This window comes from Oncorhynchus mykiss, chromosome 5 (assembly GCF_013265735.2).
Source record: "Oncorhynchus mykiss isolate Arlee chromosome 5, USDA_OmykA_1.1, whole genome shotgun sequence".
Taxonomy (NCBI): domain Eukaryota; kingdom Metazoa; phylum Chordata; class Actinopteri; order Salmoniformes; family Salmonidae; genus Oncorhynchus; species Oncorhynchus mykiss.
Window position 1 is genome coordinate 74,113,019 of NC_048569.1, and position 18,196 is coordinate 74,131,214.

Consider the following 18,196-nt stretch of genomic DNA (forward strand, 5'->3'; position numbering starts at 1 on the left):
TGACTGACCCACGCCAAACCGGTCATGCTGGAGGATGTTGCAGGCAGCAGAACGTTCTCCACGGCGTCTCCAGACTTTTTCACGGCTGTCACGTGCTCAGTGTGAACCTGCTTTCATCTGTGAAGAGCACAGGGCGCCAGTGGCGAATTTGCCGATCTTGGTGTTCTCTGGCAAATGCCAAACGTCCTGCACAGTGTTGGGCTGTAAGCACAACCCCCACCTGTGGACGTTGGGCCCTCATACCACCCTCATGGAGTCTGTTTCTGACCGTTTGAGCAGACACATGCACATTTGTGGCCTGCTGGAGGTCATTTTGCAGGGCTCTGGCAGTGCTCCTCCTGCTCCTCCTTGCACAAAGGCGGAGGTAGCGGTCCTGCTGCTGGGTTGTTGCCCTCCTACGGACTCCTCCACGTCTCCTGATGTACTGGCCTGTCTCCTGGTAGCGCCTCCATGCTCTGGACACTACGCTGACAGACACAGCAAACCTTCTTGCCACAGCTCGCATTGATGTGCCATCCTGGATGAGCTGCACTACCTGAGCCACTTGTGTGGGTTGTAGACTCCGTCTCATGCTACCACTAGAGTGAAAGCACCGCCAGCATTCAAAAGTGACCAAAACATCAGCCAGGAAGCATAGGAACTGAGAAGTGGTCTGTGGTCACCACCTGCAGAACCACTCCTTTATTGGGGGTGTCTTGCTAATTGCCTATAATTTCCACCTGTTGTCTATTCCATTTGCACCACAGCATGTGAAATGTATTGTCAATCAGTGTTGCTTCCTAAGTGGACAGTTTGATTTCACAGAAGTGTGATTGACTTGGAGTTACATTGTGTTGTTTAAGTGTTCCCTTTATTTTTTTGAGCAGTGTATACTACACTCAAAGCAAAACTTTCCTTTTGGTCAGTGCTCAACACTATCGACTGGACCCGAGGTCCTACTTGTGGCAGTGTTAACCTCACGGTTCACCTGAGGACAGTTTAGTAGCAAGACAGGGATATAGTGGTCAGTGTACCGAAGCCTGACATCTCAATGGTCTTAACACCGAATCCCTGACCAAACTGCTGGTTAAAGTCTTACAGTAAGTACACATATGTTTACAAGCATATCATACCCATGCCTTCTGTTGTAATTGAGCTTTCTTTCTCTCAACTCACTCACTCACACTCACACACACACACACACGAGTAGAGACCAATTACCCAATCTTACGCTAGAGATCAGGCTCGGAATGTAAACTGGAACAATAACAGCGATGTGAAATCCTGATGTAAATATTTTCCATCTCCTTTCTGAAGAAGTCAATGACAGTTAACTTCACACGGTAAGAGCCTGGGGCACATTCCTAAGAGGAAGGGGGCTATTGTAATTCAGACTCAACAGATCACACCAGCACCTTCATCCGCCCAGTTTCTATGTTGACATTCAGGACTATGCAAATGGGCCAACATGTTTGAATGTTTACATTTCAATTTGAAAAAACAAATCTTTCTTCCTTTGTCCAGGCAAAGAGCTGCTGTGGCAAATGGGTCAAAATAATTTATATTGGTCACTGCAAATGCTAACGCACTTGTGAGAGATATAAACAAATAAGTGAATAGCGCTATCCCTTCTTTTCTGTTTTCCAAATTCCCCCTGCTTTTTGCATTTGCTTAGGAATCTTGAGGCGAAAACGTTAAGGATGGCACACATCCCAATATTATCAGAGAGAGAGAGGCATTGACAGGGTTACAGGCAATTATCAAAATGACTGAGTGTTGATAGTGGGCAAGTTTAGGTTAAGAGGGATGAAATCTGATGATTTGCATATCACCAACATCCATATAGTGATACACAAATCATACATTATCCACACTTAACAAGTGTGACCCAAAGCATGACATCATGTCAGACTGTCCCTGTCCCCCAGATCACTGCATTTGTGTACTGAGGCCCAGTCTATGGCCTAAATGAATGCCTCTCCTCTCTGCCCTCTCCTCTTTGTGGGGCACTTCCATTACCCACCACAGGAAATCAGTCTTCACCTTTGTGTCAACAAGGACATCCTTCTGAGAATACCCCCACATCACTCCCTGCCCCCTCCACCAGCCCAATTACCCTGTCAATCCCCTGCTGCTACATCCCCCCAAGGGTCCACACCCCAGCTATAGATCACCCCCATTCTGTCCCCTCTAGCCTTCTATTGCCACCCCTGTGTGAGTGACACCCCTATCCCTGGTTTATTCCTTGTTCTAGTCCCGTTATTTGTTTATTCTCTCTGGATAATTGTCTGCTCTATGTTTCATTTAAAAAAAAAAAAAATTGAACCTTTATTTAACTAGGCAAGTCAGTTAAGAACACATTCTTATTTTCACTGCAGGCCTAGGAACAGTGGGTTAACTGCCTTGTTCAGGGGCAGAAAGACCGTTTTTACCTTGTCAGCTCAGGGATTCAATCTCGCAATCTTTTGGTTACTGGCCCAACGCTCTAACCACTAGGCTACCTGCGGCCCCATTGTTGGACATAAGACTATATGTCCTGCCGCCCCATTGTTGGACATAAGACTGTGTGTCCTTCCGCCCCATTGTTGGACATAAGACTGTATGTCCTGCCGCCCCATTGTTGGACATAAGACTATGTCCTGCCGCCCCATTGTTGGACATAAGACTGTATGTCCTGCCGCCCCATTGTTGGACATAAGACTATGTCCTGCCGCCCCATTGTTGGACATAAGACTGTATGTCCTGCCGCCCCATTGTTGGACATAAGACTGTATGTCCTGCCGCCCCATTGTTGGACATAAGACTGTATGTCCTGCCGCCCCATTGTTGGACATAAGACTGTATGTCCTGCCGCCCCATTGTTGGACATAAGACTGTATGTCCTGCCGCCTCATTGTTGGACATAAGACTGTATGTCCTGCCGCCCCATTGTTGGACATAAGACTATGTCCTGCCGCCCCATTGTTGGACATAAGACTGTATGTCCTGCCGCCCCATTGTTGGACATAAGACTGTATGTCCTGCCGCCCCATTGTTGGACATAAGACTATGTCCTGCCGCCTCATTGTTGGACATAAGGCTGTATGTCCTGCCGCCCCATTGTTGGACATAAGACTGTATGTCCTGCCGCCCCATTGTTGGATGTAAGACTGTATGTCCTGCCGCCCCATTGTTGGATGTAAGACTGTATGTCCTGCCGCCCCATTGTTGGACATTAGGCAGTAAAAACACCAGCAAATCAGCTGCAAGTGATTTTAATTTTGGAAATCTGTTCCCAAGTATTCCCATGTGTAATAGAGAACCATGCGATCGTATACAAATGTAACTAAGGTTTGACATTTTTATGTTTAAGTAAAATATTAAATCTGTTTGGGCTTCTTGCCATCAATTTGCAGTCTACAAATTATTTGTAATTATGTTCTGGCCCCCTGACCATTCATTCAAGAAAACAATCTAATTGACGATCCCGGCATTACAGTATATCTCTCTAAAACAGTAACAACAACTATCCTTATAGTTTGGTAAGAGGATCAATTGATTTACTATCTTGTTGTGTGTATTACAGTATCATGCACCCAAGAATGGGAAGTTGTATGACCCACATTGATAAAAACACAATCAATTCACTTTGTTAGTGCAACAATACACAATATATAATAATAGGACATAGGATGGATGACCTGACACCTTAAACTCTTTATATAAATGACTCACAGCGTATCAGACACCTGAGTCTTTTATCGCGCTAATAAGTAGACATCACCGGTCCTTCAACAGGCTAACAGGCACCTAGAGCTGCTAACGCCACACTTCGGACATGACGGTGACCGCCGAGCTCATCTCTATGACGGCGCTGACGTGTCACCATTAGTCACCTGTATGGGTACAGGGGGGACAGAGTCAGTGTCACCATCATGACATAATTTATTAGGTGTAGTCAGGGCACAGTCACAAACCCCTTAGAGTAACAGCTGGCCAGCATGCACACAATATTTGGTTCTGGGTGCAGAGACTACTGTATCACCAACACAGATCCTGCAGCTAGAATTATGAAGCTGTTATCGTGGCAGTTCATTCACAAGTACAAAGGAGGCTCTTGAACATACTGATTATGGGCATGGTAAACACTGGGGGCTGGGGCTTGGGTGGGGCTGCAGCTTGGTTGTGATGCGGTGAGGTGGCCTGTGGGGGGCTTGTGGCGTGTCGTGCTGTGCAGCTAGCAGGGGCCTGTCTGCTGACTAATTCTAGATGTTAATTTCACATTTCAGCGTCCCCGCCTGTCATCAGGGCTCTTATCAAAAATACATACCAGACCATAATCACACTACGACTGGCTGCCAACATACCTCAGGAGGCAGACACATGAACACGGATGAAAGATGGGGGGCAGAGAGAGGGAGACATAAGAAAGTGGGACAAAGAGAAGGGATAGGTTGAAAAAGAGAAGTAGGTTTTCAACAGCCGTATTTGAACTTATTTGACACAATAAAGACTAAATACTTTCTTTTGAAACGCTGCTCTCTCAGTACACAGGCAATTACAGTTCTGCTGCGGCATATGCTGCAGACACAAACACGAGCACAATTGTCCCCATTATGAATAACTGTCCTGAGAAGGTGACTGTGAGCCCCTAGGTGATGACTACTGGGTCAGGGTGTCACCCAGTAACAGTTCTGGACCACTCACGACTTGTGGTGTTACTCAACAGTAACTGATCTGTGTGCCTTTTACAGATGATGTCCTCTGCAGTCTGAACAGTGAAGGACACAGGACCAGTCTGAGCAATGACTGTAGCAGGAACCCACTTGGGTCTTGAGGTAGTTCCTAGCTAAAACAGTTTCTCCAGGATTGAAAGCTCTGTCCTTTGCTCTCAGTTCACAACATTTGACTTGACTCGCCTGTTGACGTTGTACTGTCTCCTTTGCGTTCAGAAATTTGAGTAGGTCAAAACTTGTGCATAGCTCTCTCTTCATGAGTAGCAGGAAGCTGTTCAAGTATTGGTGCAGTGTCCCTTGACCCTGAGACACTTTTAAGGCATGTTTCATGAAGATGGATATTACGGTGCTGAACTGATGTGCTATAGCCCATTCACCGGTAGGAATGTGGCCATTTCTTGGGACACTAGCTGCGGTCCATTTGGAGTAGGAGTGGCGATCTGATCCGAATAAACACTTACCCAAGCTTCTCGATTGTCTTCTCTGCAGTAGTAGACTTCATGATGGCAATCTCTGGCCACCTGCTATGAGCATAGACAACCATGAGAAACATTCTGTATTTGAATGGACCTGCTAAGTGGACGTGTATGCGTTGCCACACCTCCCCCAGCCAATCCCACAGATGAAGAAGTGCAAGTTGAAGTACATTGCAAACCTTCTGAGATGAGGAACACGTTTTTGCTTCTCCTCAATGCTTCCATCCAATCCAGGCCACCAAAAGTAGCTTTGTGTGATTTCCTTCATGTGAACCATTCCACATTGACCTGAGTGTAGATGTTGCAACACTGGTTTCCCCAGCAAAGACGGAATGATAACTCTCCTCCCGCACAGCAGACAACCGGACTGTACTGACAGCTCAGTTCTCCTGGAGAGGTAGGGTTTCAGTTCCGGAGCATCCCCTGCAGCTTTACCTTTGATGATGTCCATCACTGCAGATAACACCGGGCTGTTTCTGGTGTTTCTCCACACTTCTGTTGAAATGACTGGTGCGTTTTCCACACCCACCACCATAAGCATGGATCTATTTCACCACAACAGTCCAACAAGTACATAGGAACTGGCTAAATACCAGGAATTGCTGCCACTGAACAACTGACAGCTATCATCTTCCCAGTACTTTTGCACATGCAGACTGACAGACACAAATTACCTGGATGTTTTTGTGCATGTCTTATACAATTACAGTCAATGCATCGCTAAACAGGAAATACATTTTTACTTTGCTGTGATGCCTATTGTGCTGTGACGTGTTTTAGAGACTCTCCTGCAGATGTGCACGTGGTCCAATCATATGTACATGCTCCTTTAATGCCTAAATTACTTTTTGGGATTTTTTTGGTTAATATTTAGGATCAATAATTATCATACAATATCATTCACCATTTCACGTGTTATATGTAAAAATCTAAACAAATGTTTATTGGTCCACACATATATTTAGCAGATGTTGTTGTGGATGTAGCGAAATTCTTGCGTTCCTGACTCCATGCCATATAAGATGTCATATATCTGGACAATTACTATCGCCCCAGTCCCTAAACAGTAGTTATCAACACCTTTTCTGTCAAATAAAGGATGTTTTGTTATTTCATCCGAACCGACCAAACTGTAGCACGGGGCATTCATTTTCTTCTTGTGTTTGGCTGGCGGATCCACGTGAGGGGCGGCAGGGAGCCGAGAGAGCGTACTGTTGCCAGTAGCCAATCAGCGAGAAGCATTTCTTTGGCACTATAAAAGCCACGGTGCTTTCATAGTGCACAGTATTCACACAGTTGGTTCAAGTGAACAATTGAGGTTGTTGTGTTTTGAACTAATAAAAGCGATTACTTTTGCTTCATCAGAGACATTATTGAACAATTTGGATTTAGTATCGTCTTGAAAACTGAACAAGGAATTAGTCAAAATGCGTCTGATACAGAACATGTCAACCATCGCGGAGTTTGCGACCCCTGAGTGTCCGTCTAACCGGACCATTAAAATAGCGGTGATTGGGGGCAGCGGAGTTGGCAAAACAGGTAAATCGACAAATCAGTTCAACTAAATGTTGACAACTGTATTTTAGTAACTGATGTTATAAAGGCATAGGCTACATGATGATTAACTTATGGTCTTCTATTCCAGCTCTGGTAGTAAGATTCCTGACAAGGCGCTTTATTGGCGACTATGAGAGAAACGCAGGAAACCTTTATTCAAGAGAGGTCCAAGTGGACGGAGAGCAGGCAGCCATCCAAGTCCAGGACACGCCGGGTGTTGATGTAAGTTCACTATTTGCTTTTTGCTACGTTTCCAAATGCGCTTGAGACCACTGCGTTTGAGTGCCCACAGACCAACATTTATTTAGGCTAGTCCACCAGAGCCTCTGATCAGTGTGAGGTTTTCTGGATGAATACATCCGTATCTACTGTAGTCACAAAACCATAGTAGGCTATGTGAAGTTTGCGCTTTCTGTTCAGAGTTCTTCCCTCCCTGCTCTGGGCACTGGTCCAAACCCACAGTTTTTGTTCTTACTAAAAGTGCAGAGTTTTTTTTTTTTAGTCTGGCCTTCTAATTTCCCATTCAGAGAATGTCTGAGCCAGGGATAAATGATACAGCAATCAATTTATTAAAACATACCTGTTGCATAATGATGGGAACATATTTGGTCTGGCATGAATTTAAATCACTTAGCTATGAGGCTGTCCAGGTTGGATTTTATTAATGTATTTTTAAACACTGTTCTAAATGAGTTCCAATGTAACAGTTCCCTAATCATGATCTCCATGTTCTCCTCAGGTGACATGCAACGGCCTCAGCCTCCCTGATCATGTGACCTGCTCCATCCAATGGGCAGATGCTGTGGTGTTGGTCTACTCTGTGACTGACCGCCATAGCTTCGACCTGATTGGCCAGTTGCACCAGCTGGTGGCCCGCGCGGGCGGGGCCAACGTGCCTCCTGTCATCCTGCTGGCCAATAAGGCGGACCTGCTGCACATGAGGCGGGTGGATGCCGAACAGGGCCCCTTGCTGGCGGCGGCGCTGGGCTGCTCCTTCTACGAGGTGTCAGCCAGCGAGGACTACAGCCAGGTGCATGGGGCCTTCCACAGGCTGTGCTGCCACATGGCCAAGCAGCAGCCCCAAGCCTCCCTGTCCTCCCACACCACAACTGGAGCAGCAGAAAAGAAGGGACGCTCACCCCTCATCCCCAGGCCCAAGTCCCCCAACATGCAGGACCTGAAGAGGCGCTTCAAGCAGGCTCTGTCGGCTAAAGTCAGGACGGTCACCTCTGTGTGAGAAGTACTTGGCTTCGTCTACTACACAACATGGTCCAGAGTGGCTACAGAAAATACATTGAATGAGGAGAAATGAGGACAGAAGATTCCTGTCTCGTTTGGGGACTCAATCCTGTATGGATAGAGCAGCCTGACCTGCGACGAGCAGCAGAGACAAAATGGAGGCTCAAGTTTGACCTCTGACCGAGGACACTGTCTGACAGAGGTCATGATCTGTGGGGTGAAACTGTTCACTGAGTCTGCAGACGTCTGCTGTGAGGGACAGCAGCTGGGAGGTGTTTGTATGTCAGTCCACCAGAAGGGACAGAGGAGCTGAATGAAGCCCAGACACACTCCAGATTGTGTGAACACTGACATCTTCTCCTGGTAACAGGACCTTGACGGACACTGCAGAGTATTTTTAGCTGGCGGCAATTTACAGTTTTTTAAATCTTTTTTTCCTCAGGCTGCCACTGCATGGCAATGCTAAAAGAGCACTGACATTGTCAGACAAGCCATGCACTTGAGTCAGAGTGCGTTCACTGTTCAGTTTCTCATCTGTCAAACTCCTGTTCCCCAGTGCATTCCTTGTACAACAGCCAAAACCATCATTCTGCACATCATGGTAGTGAACTATGAGTGGAAGGCAGGATCACTGTGGGGCAGCAGGGTATGGATATGGGGCTGGGTGGGATGTTGTGGTTATTTGTAATGCACTTTAAGAAAACCAAATGGTTGACTTATTTGTCATACTTTTGAAAATAAAATGATTGCATTCATGATGACTCTTGTCTTATAACCTCATGAGTAAAATACAAACAACTTATACGAGCCAGGTATGAACCATGTATTATAGGAAAGGCTGTGTGTAGACATTATCTACAATGAAGCATACTACACCACACCAGTTCAGGCTTGTCCTCAGAGGTGCTGTTCCTCAACCTAGGTGGTGTGACCAATGACACCACAACGCTATTACAGTTATGTGAAAGTTCCTGTCACTAGTGAGGTTCACAGTTCATGCTGATTTGATCTGGGGTCTACTGTCCTATGATTGAGAATATCAGGCTCCAGTCAACATGAAACACCCATCTGAACATGAAAAAAGAAGAAGCTTCAGGGCAGTTAGTGACATGGAGATGTGTAAAACTCAACTGTTGACCCCTGTTGGACAGACCATTACCAGAGGCCCTCCACCGTAGCTCTCTCTCTGAGAACCCGATGTAGTGGTTTAATTCTGTACTGTGCCAGAATATTGAAAACCAGCAAGACTCCTCACGTTACTTCTCTCACCTGTAATGAGCTCACACATTATATAGGACAGTCAGAACAACTAACACAATTGTTTCATTTCACTCAATGTATTCAGATTTAATTCAAACAACTCGATTTGAATGTCATTGCTTTAAGTTGAACTTCAAGACAGAATCAAGTTTACATTCAGTACAGTTTGGAATAAGTCCATGAACACTTAATTACCTTAATGTGATTTAGGGCGTACAAGGGATGGGATACAGATCTTACTAAACATTTAGGAATGCCTTTGAAAAAGCCTAAATAGATCCTCTTTCTATCATCTAATCTTATGTCTGGTCTGCTCTGCTCACACACCAATGACTCCAATCCATTACCAAACCACAAAACCTCAATGGAGGATCTAATTTCTCCTCCAGAAAGCGGTACGTGTCGGTGGAGTGTGTGTGGTCCTTGTTCTGTGCTCACACACCGATGTCTGGCACCAGTCTTTGGGTGGTGAAGAGCAGCTCAGGGACATCTGTAGGTCTCAGCAGTCTGGTGGAGAGGACCAGCACCTGGGACAGAGAGCAGACATGGAGAGTCCGACTAGCTCGTTGCTAAATCAGCAACAGAGAAAGACAACAGTTGGTTGTGTTCAGACAACTGGAGTAGACGTCCTGCTTTAAATAAGTAGATACTGAATGTGAACTGAAGCATTTCACTGTAAGGTCTACAGGTGAATTCGGCGCATGTGACTAATACAATTTGATTTAATTTGACCCCATAGAAATCATTCAAATGTATTTAGATAAAGACGAGTTGTGCCTTGCATCCACATTCAGTATATGACCCAATGACTCAGTTCATACATTAGACAAACCCAGGCTATTCACTTTGAACTGTATTTGAACAAATATCATATGTTTCATTAGTCAAAACCATTTTCTGACTGCTTTTAAATCTGGGTTAATTAATAACCAAGTCCTTAGAGGACCTATACGTTCCTGGAAGCCAGCCTTTATCAGAACACTACTAGCTGCAGACAGACAGATCGAGCAGGCTGAATGGGTTGGGGTTAGAGTGCGTGTTGAGGTCAGAGAGTGTGTGGGCCGCTGGCTGCAGGATGAGGGTCCTACAGTAAGAGCCTCTCTCTTTCTTCTGTTGTTCTGATTAGAGATGTATTCATGACATCAGCCTTTGATGCTGCTCAGGCCTTTCATTAACACAGCTAGCCAGGGATTAGACTGTACTGCAGTACACTGGCTTACAGCTCATTAACCATGTACACACAGCGTACAATACACACAGATGTTTAGCGTGTGGTTGAGTCAGAATGTGTTGTAGCAGACACACAATACACAATCAGATGCATTACCACATCACACACAAAGAATGTACACGTGTGTATATAACATTAGTTCCTTTCTGCACTATCCATTGTCTGTCACCTGAGAATATGTCTCAGTGTGTGTGTGTGCGTGCGTGCGAGAGAGTGATATAATATATAGCTACTCTTGACTTTCTTCAACTCAGCACCCAGATTTTTGTGGTCGTCCCCTCCCTGTGTTTTATCCTCAGGCTCCTCTTTTGATGTCACTCAGACAGATGACAAACCCTTGCAAAGCCATCACAGTGTGTTATGTAATGCCACCGAGCCATAACCTGGAAAGCTGTAGCCTAAAAAACACATTCATACCACAGCAGCGAAGACTGCACCTGGCCTCTCGTATCTCCTCTGATTTCTTTACACCTCACCCTCGCTCTCCAAATCCCCCCTCTTTGCGCTGTTTGTTCGATGCAAGCTCTGCCAGGTGAGTCGAGAGCAAGTGGCCGTGGTCTCTCACCTGTGTGCCCGGCTTGTGGGCGGAGACTACCTCGCGGATCAGGCGGAGCTCAGAGGGAGTGACTCCTCCCACCAGGAAGAGAAAGAGCAGGGCGTGGTCGCTGGGGTGTGGACGGCTCACCTAGGGAGGGGTTAGGGATTGGGATAAAAATTAGCTCATGTAATTTCATTGCCACAAGTTAACCATATCATAATTAAAGGTTATGCTATGGTTTGTGTGCTGAAACTCTAAAAACAATCTGTGGAGCCAGATTACAGTTCAGCATAAACTGACTCTTCTCTCTGTCTCTCCCTATGTCTCTCTCCCCTGCTGTCCTTCAGTCTCTTCCCTCTCTGGTCTGAGTCACTGCCCAGCTGGAGTGCAGTGGTCAGAGTGGACTATTCAGCATGAAGGCTTTAAACAACACTCATTCCAGACACACACACAGATTTGTACATGAGTGTGAGTCAGGGGGTCTGGTGTGCCAGCTATGTGTGATTGGTTGGCCTACGGGTAATGGCTGTGTTCTATTGGCTGGGGAGCGAAGCCGAGATCACAACTACAGCCTTTGAATAATAACCGTACAATCAAAGCTGCAGGGGGGCGGGACTGGTCCGGGATGGCCAGACATGTGCATCAGGACTGTCTGCCTGGGCTGGCTCAACATGTGTCTTACAATAGGTAGCCTTTATCTGTCAGAGTGTTGTGTATGTGTGCGCGTGCGTGTGTGTGTTTACATTGATCAATATGCACAAGTGTGTGGATGTCAGACTGAACATGTGTGTGCAATGTAGTAGGTCAAATGGGTATGGGTCTTTGTGCTCATTTGTATTCATACAGTATGTACTGTATGAGTGCATTAGCTATACCTGCACACACACAGAACAGCAGACCAGCATCAACATGTGCATCCTTAAAGAGATATGAACATCCACCCCCCATCTGGCAACACAAACCCACTGCACTTTAGCACCAACCAAGTGTAAGGTGTACGTGTGTATGAGAGAGTGAGGGGAGGGGATGGGAGAGGAGTGGAGGGAGGAGGAGAAACACAGCAACACACCTACGCCTAGACAGACACACTAAAGAACTACAGATGGGGTCTTTTGAGAGTTGTTCCCTAGACAGTGAAGACAGGGAGCTAGACAGTGAAGACAGGGAGCTAGACAGTGAAGACAGGGAGCTAGACAGTGAAGACAGGGAGCTAGACAGTGAAGGTATATTGTGGTACAGACTAAAGGGTGTAACCATGTGTTTTATGGTTAAAGGTTATACTGTGCTGTGGTCAGTGAGTTTTATATGGGTGATTTACTGTATGGAGGGTGTGTATATTTTTACTAGAGGTTTTATGGTTCAGAGAAAGTAACCTTTAATATTACCCTTTCATAAATAACCCTCTCACGAGGGTGTGTGTCATCTGCGTGTATGTGTGTGGTTGGATCAGTCTCTCACCTTCATGAACATACTGAAGCCAGTCTTGAGCATGTCGGTGAGGCCTCCAGACATGTGTTCTATGTCGGGAGACTCAGGTCTGTCTGGGTGGAAGATCTCCTCCAGAACCTGTCTGAGGAACGGACGGTACATCGCCTGGAGAACACACAGGAACACAGAGGAACAGGGCCAGTCAAAACATATTCTACAAATATCACTAGTTTCTCTTTGTGCTTTGTCCTATTTTGTACTTGTGAGTTATGCCATAGTGACAACAAAGTGGAGGGTGAGCCATATATAACACAGGGATTATATAATGAGTGGGAGTGTGTATTACATCCCTGTGCTAGGTATGTATCTGGGTGAGTAGTGTCTGTCTGGGTTATTGGAATAAAGTTTGTGTTTGAAGAACCCTTAACAGTGGTGTGATCCTCTAGTCCCCTCCATCACTGGATGAATGAGAGATGGTGTGATCCTCTAGTCCCCTCCATCACTGGATGAATGAGAGATGGTATGATCCTCTAGTCCCCTCCATCACTGGATGAATGAGAGATGGTGTGATCCTCTAGTCCCCTCCATCCCTGGATGAATGAGAGATGGTGTGATCCTCTAGTCCCCTCCATCACTGGATGAATGAGAGATGGTGTGATCCTCTAGTCCCCTCCATCACTGGATGAATGAGATATGGTGTGATCCTCTAGTCCCCTCCATCACTGGATGAATGAGAGATGGTGTGATCCTCTAGTCCCCTCCATCACTGGATGAATGAGAGATGGTGTGATCCTCTAGTCCCCTCCACCACTGGATGAATGAGAGATGGTGTGATCCTCTAGTCCCCTCCATCACTGGATGAATGAGAGATGGTGTGATCCTCTAGTCCCCTCCATCCCTGGATGAATGAGAGATGGTGTGATCCTCTAGTCCCCTCCATCACTGGATGAATGAGAGATGGTGTGATCCTCTAGTCCCCTCCATCCCTGGATGAATGAGAGATGGTGTGATCCTCTAGTCCCCTCCATCACTGGATGAATGAGAGATGGTGTGATCCTCTAGTCCCCTCCATCCCTGGATGAATGAGAGATGGTGTGATCCTCTAGTCCCCTCCATCACTGGATGAATGAGATATGGTGTGATCCTCTAGTCCCCTCCATCACTGGATGAATGAGAGATGGTGTGATCCTCTAGTCCCCTCCATCCCTGGATGAATGAGAGATGGTGTGATCCTCTAGTCCCCTCCATCCCTGGATGAATGAGAGATGGTGTGATCCTCTAGTCCCCTCCATCACTGGATGAATGAGAGATGGTGTGATTCCCTAGTCCCCTCCATCACTGGATGAATGAGAGATGGTGTGATCCTCTAGTCCCCTCCATCCCTGGATGAATGAGAGATGGTGTGATCCTCTAGTCCCCTCCATCACTGGATGAATGAGAGATGGTGTGATCCTCTAGTCCCCTCCATCACTGGATGAATGAGAGATGGTGTGATTCCCTAGTCCCCTCCATCACTGGATGAATGAGAGATGGTGTGATTCCCTAGTCCCCTCCATCACTGGATGAATGAGAGATGGTGTGATGTGAATAACTATGAAGCAGAGTTAGAAACAGCTCATCTCTGTAGGGCAGGCCTCTTATTGAGAAGGTCCATGCAGATGAGATGAGGGTATTGTTGTTTATAAGGGGGTTATTGTTGCTGGGGATGAAAATAGCTTTGTTTTCAGTTATGAGCCAGTGTGTTGTGGAGGGTATTGTTGAAAACAAGTGTTTGTATGATAAGTGTTTATGTGTGTGTGGGTGTGCTGATGATTTTGTTTTAAATTGCCTTGTTATTGTGTGATTAGTCTACCGTGGTGATTATTGTGAGGCGCATATACTGATTGCAGCCAAGTATTAGTCAGCCAGGCAGGCTGTTAGCTAGGTGAATATGGATGGATAGTCAACGTGACATGACCCAACCTGCTCTAAAAAATACCCCACCGCTCCAGACAGTCACGACATTCCCATAAACCCTGGCAGAACACTACACCTCTACAGATACACACCCAGGAGGTGTACATTTCCCAAGCTGCATATGTCATCACTCCCCCTCTAACACACACATACACACACACTCACCAACCCTTCTTAGCCATTTGGCTAATATATTTATTCTGTACTCATTCTATCCTTTCACACTAAAAGCACTCTGTGACTTTAACACGCTACTGTTTTCAGTTTAAAAGTTCTACCTTAGAGTGCTGAGCATGAAGGAGAGGGCACCTTGAAAATACTATTATAAATAAAGTTATCAATGTTCACATTCTGAAGGTTATAAAGAAAACACAGTCATATTTTCCAATTGCACTTGACAAACTCCATACAACGCTATTGTGTGTAGAGAGACAGAGACAACAGAAAGAAAGAGTGAAAGAGAGCAAGAACTAAAGAGAGGAATTCGCTGACTGAAGGTTTAATCTGACCAGCTACCCGGGCCTATAAAGCAGTCCATTTTTAGGTTACAAGGTAAACCAGATTATTTTATTATCCCGAGTTAACAATGCAGCCACAGTTAAGGTTTGGCAGAGCTTTATGAGAATTCTCGAAATAGCAGAGTGCTCAGAAGGGTCTGGAGCAAGGTTCCCTCGAAAATGCACCGGTACAGAGCGCAGTAGCCGAGACTGCCGGGCAGACCTATCAGCCCACAGAGAGATGCAAGAGATTTCACTTGCTTGGCAATGTCAACATATGTTTCCCATGCCAATATAGCCCTTGAATTGAATTAACCATGAATTAACCAAACCATTCCTAGTCGATCGCCAGACATTTCTATAAAAAACCCAACAATAAGCCTAGTTTTTTTTCTATTAGAGTCTCAGTCTGTTGAAAGTAGGTTCACCCGATTCAGCTGCACTGTGCACTGTGTAGGCGAACTGTTGCCATTTTGAACCATTTCATGTGTCAATGTACAAACTCTGCCTACCCGGAGGGCCCAGAGAGCAAGTGCACTACAGGCCTACAACTGTCCAATCGGATGGCTCAGATTACCGTGTCTGCAGTACTTTAGCAGGCATAAGAAATCTACAGCGTGAGATTTCAAAACGTTTAAAACCATGACTAGAGATTGTCAACGAATACATTAAAAAGCTGCTGTTTTTATGAGTGGTGCCTAATTCTGACCATCAGAATCAGGCATCATCAGCACAGTAAAATAAAAAGCTAATTATGCACATGTATGCTCACTCAGCTGTGCCTCACAAGTAATACAACAACGGTGTGATCAAATATTTTGAAATATAATCATTAAAAAATGGCCTGAACAACAATGCATTGGCATGGCAATTCAAGCAAAGCCAATATGCAGCGATAATGTATTGGGCCTATAGCATACTGCACAAACCTCATTCCTACAGCTTGCAGTGGTGACCCATCATTCAGGGCAGGTGACAGACCTGTTTTGAGCCCCACCTGTCTGTTACTTGAACTCTGTGAAGCATTTATTTGGGCTGCAATTTCTGAGGCTGGTAACTCTAATAAACGTATCCTCTGCAGCAGAGGTTGAGAGAATGCAATGAGTGTGCAAAGTTGTCATCAAGGCAAAGGGTGGCTACTTTGAAGAATCTCAAATATAAAATATATTTAGATTTGTTTAACACTTCTTTTTGTATTATTTCACAGTGTTGATGTCTTCACTATTATAGAAACAAGTCAAAATAAAGAAAAACCCTTGAATGAGTAGGTATGTCCAAACTTTTGATTGGTACTGTATATTTATATATATTTTGTTGTTGCCTGTTTTGCAGGTTATTTTGGCATTAATACATGTCACATATCAGTTTGCAAACACATTGCGTTAATAAAGCCGCATAAGGCAGCTCCAAAATGCTGGTGTTTCAGCCTAGCTCAGTGCTTTCTGTGGTGGTGCGGCCTCCAGCGGAAAATATGGAGCGTAAGGGGTTGGTAATGTTCTCTAGTTGCGCTGTGATTGGTTCAGTGTTCTGTTACTCATGGAGGCACTACGTCACTGCAAAATCTACAGGGAGAGCTAAAATAATTCAAGCCCCTTGGGTGCTGCCATAGAGTTACATTAGAAGTTCCCATCCAAGAAGGCTCAAGGTCATTGGCCACAGATAAAATGACGTCAAATCACGTTATATCAACCGTAGCTTTGATCGGACTGATCATGTCAACATCATACTTTCAAAATCTTAGCTAGCAAGCTAGACAAGCAGTCATCATAAATCAAGTTGACAATCTACTGGCAAATCCTTTTCAATCCTCGTCATATGAACAGAAATTAGAGATAAAAAGTATCGGTGCTCATTGGCCATGAACATTGCACAACAAGTTGGAAATCGCAAATTCAACAATGAGTGTTTTGGAAGGAATCAGTGACTAACTGCAAGCGTTGCAAAGCAATCACTAGCCTGCTATCTATTCAGTGGAGTGGGTGTGTGGTCCAAGTCTGGGTTTAAGGGTCTCTTTTCCAAGCTTAAAGGGATAAACATTCACATGCAACACTATGGGCCAGAAAAGGTTGACCACATTGGCAATGCTGTCAATACAGTATGACTTCTGCCTCGTTCAAAACAACTGGAAACTCGGAACTGGGAACTCTGGGGAAAAAACGATCTCAGACTGAGATTTTATTTTTTTTATTATTGATATATATGTTACCCCTTTTTCTCCCCAATTTCGTGATATCCAATTGGTAGTTACAGTCTTGTTCCATCAAGAGCTGTGCGTCCTCCAAAACGCGACCCAGCCAAGCCGCACTGCTTCTTGACAATGCTCGCTTAACCTGGAAGTCAGCCGCATGGAAACACCGTACACCTGGCGACCGTGTCAGCGTTCATTGCACCTAGCCCGCCACAGGAGTCGCTAGAGCGCGATGGGACAAGGACAACCCGGCTGGCCAAACCCGGACAACACTGGGCCAATTGTGTGCCACCCCATGGGTCTCCCGGTCGTGGCCGGCTGTGACACAGTCTGGGATCGAACCAGGATCTGTAGTGACACATCTAGCACTGCGATGCAGTGCCTTAGACCACGGGAAAATATATTTTTCAAGACGGGAACCCTGGCCTCTTTCTAGAGCTCCGACCTGAAGATCACTGATGTCATGATTCGACATTGTTTTTTCCCCCAAGTTCACAGTTTTCTTGAAAGCACCAAATCCAGAGAAAGTCAGACTTTGATGACAAAATTTGCCCACCATTTAAAATGGTATTTTATGCTGGTGCAAAAATTATGTAATATGCCAGGGAGATATGTATACTAGAAGCTAAGAAAGTAATACTAAGTGTATGTTGTGTAGTAATCTGTTAGTAGCCCATGCGCTTCACCCTAATAATTTGGTCCCTTTTCCCCTCATAACATAGCCTAATAAGCTTCTGTTTTTTAAGTCATGTAAAAAAGAAATCTGAGTGGTAGAGCTCGGCTTGTATTTTGACACAGAAAGTTATTTTGACATGAATTGGTGACCACTTCTAAAGTTTTCCCTGTAAACACTATCAACGTTTCCCTTTGCCGTGGCAATTGTGATCAATGCAATATTAGACACTTTCAATGCAACCTACCAAAACAAAAACTATGCAAGAGATTTTGTTGAAAGCGCATCAGAGTACTCAGCCCGTACTACACAGACCTGTGCGGCATAAACAAATCAGAGCTGCAGTAGGCCTAAATGCAAACAGACCATTGCCATATATGGATCTGTGCCATTTACTTTGAACTGGACTGTGTATACAGCATGAGCAGTAGATGAGTAGACACGCTTGTTTTGAGATCA

General features: G+C 45.3%; 2 protein-coding genes across 3 annotated transcripts in view; one reads left to right on the forward strand and one right to left on the reverse strand.

Annotated features, from left to right (window-relative positions):
- Nucleotides 1–6,459: 6,459 nt before the first annotated feature.
- LOC110524554 (ras-like protein family member 11B) lies at nt 6,460–8,727 on the forward strand. The gene is made up of 3 exons (XM_021604328.2): nt 6,460–6,709; nt 6,816–6,949; nt 7,467–8,727. Exons 1-3 carry the CDS (start codon nt 6,598–6,600, stop codon nt 7,962–7,964), a joined length of 744 nt encoding a protein of 247 aa, XP_021460003.1. The 5' UTR covers nt 6,460–6,597; the 3' UTR covers nt 7,965–8,727.
- A 557-nt stretch (nt 8,728–9,284) lies between these two features.
- LOC110524553 (sec1 family domain-containing protein 2) overlaps nt 9,285–18,196 on the reverse strand; it is a 231,791-nt gene continuing 222,879 nt past the window's right edge. Inside the window, exons 8-10 of one of the 2 annotated variants that reach the window (XM_036978386.1) lie at nt 12,454–12,588; nt 11,023–11,142; nt 9,285–9,753 (exon numbers count right to left, since the gene is read on the reverse strand). In XM_036978386.1, the coding sequence (XP_036834281.1) occupies nt 9,661–9,753; nt 11,023–11,142; nt 12,454–12,588 (348 nt within the window). In that variant the 3' untranslated portion in view covers nt 9,285–9,660. The remainder of the gene's footprint in view (nt 9,754–11,022; nt 11,143–12,453; nt 12,589–18,196) is intronic. The other variant, XM_036978387.1, reaches the window with a different exon arrangement.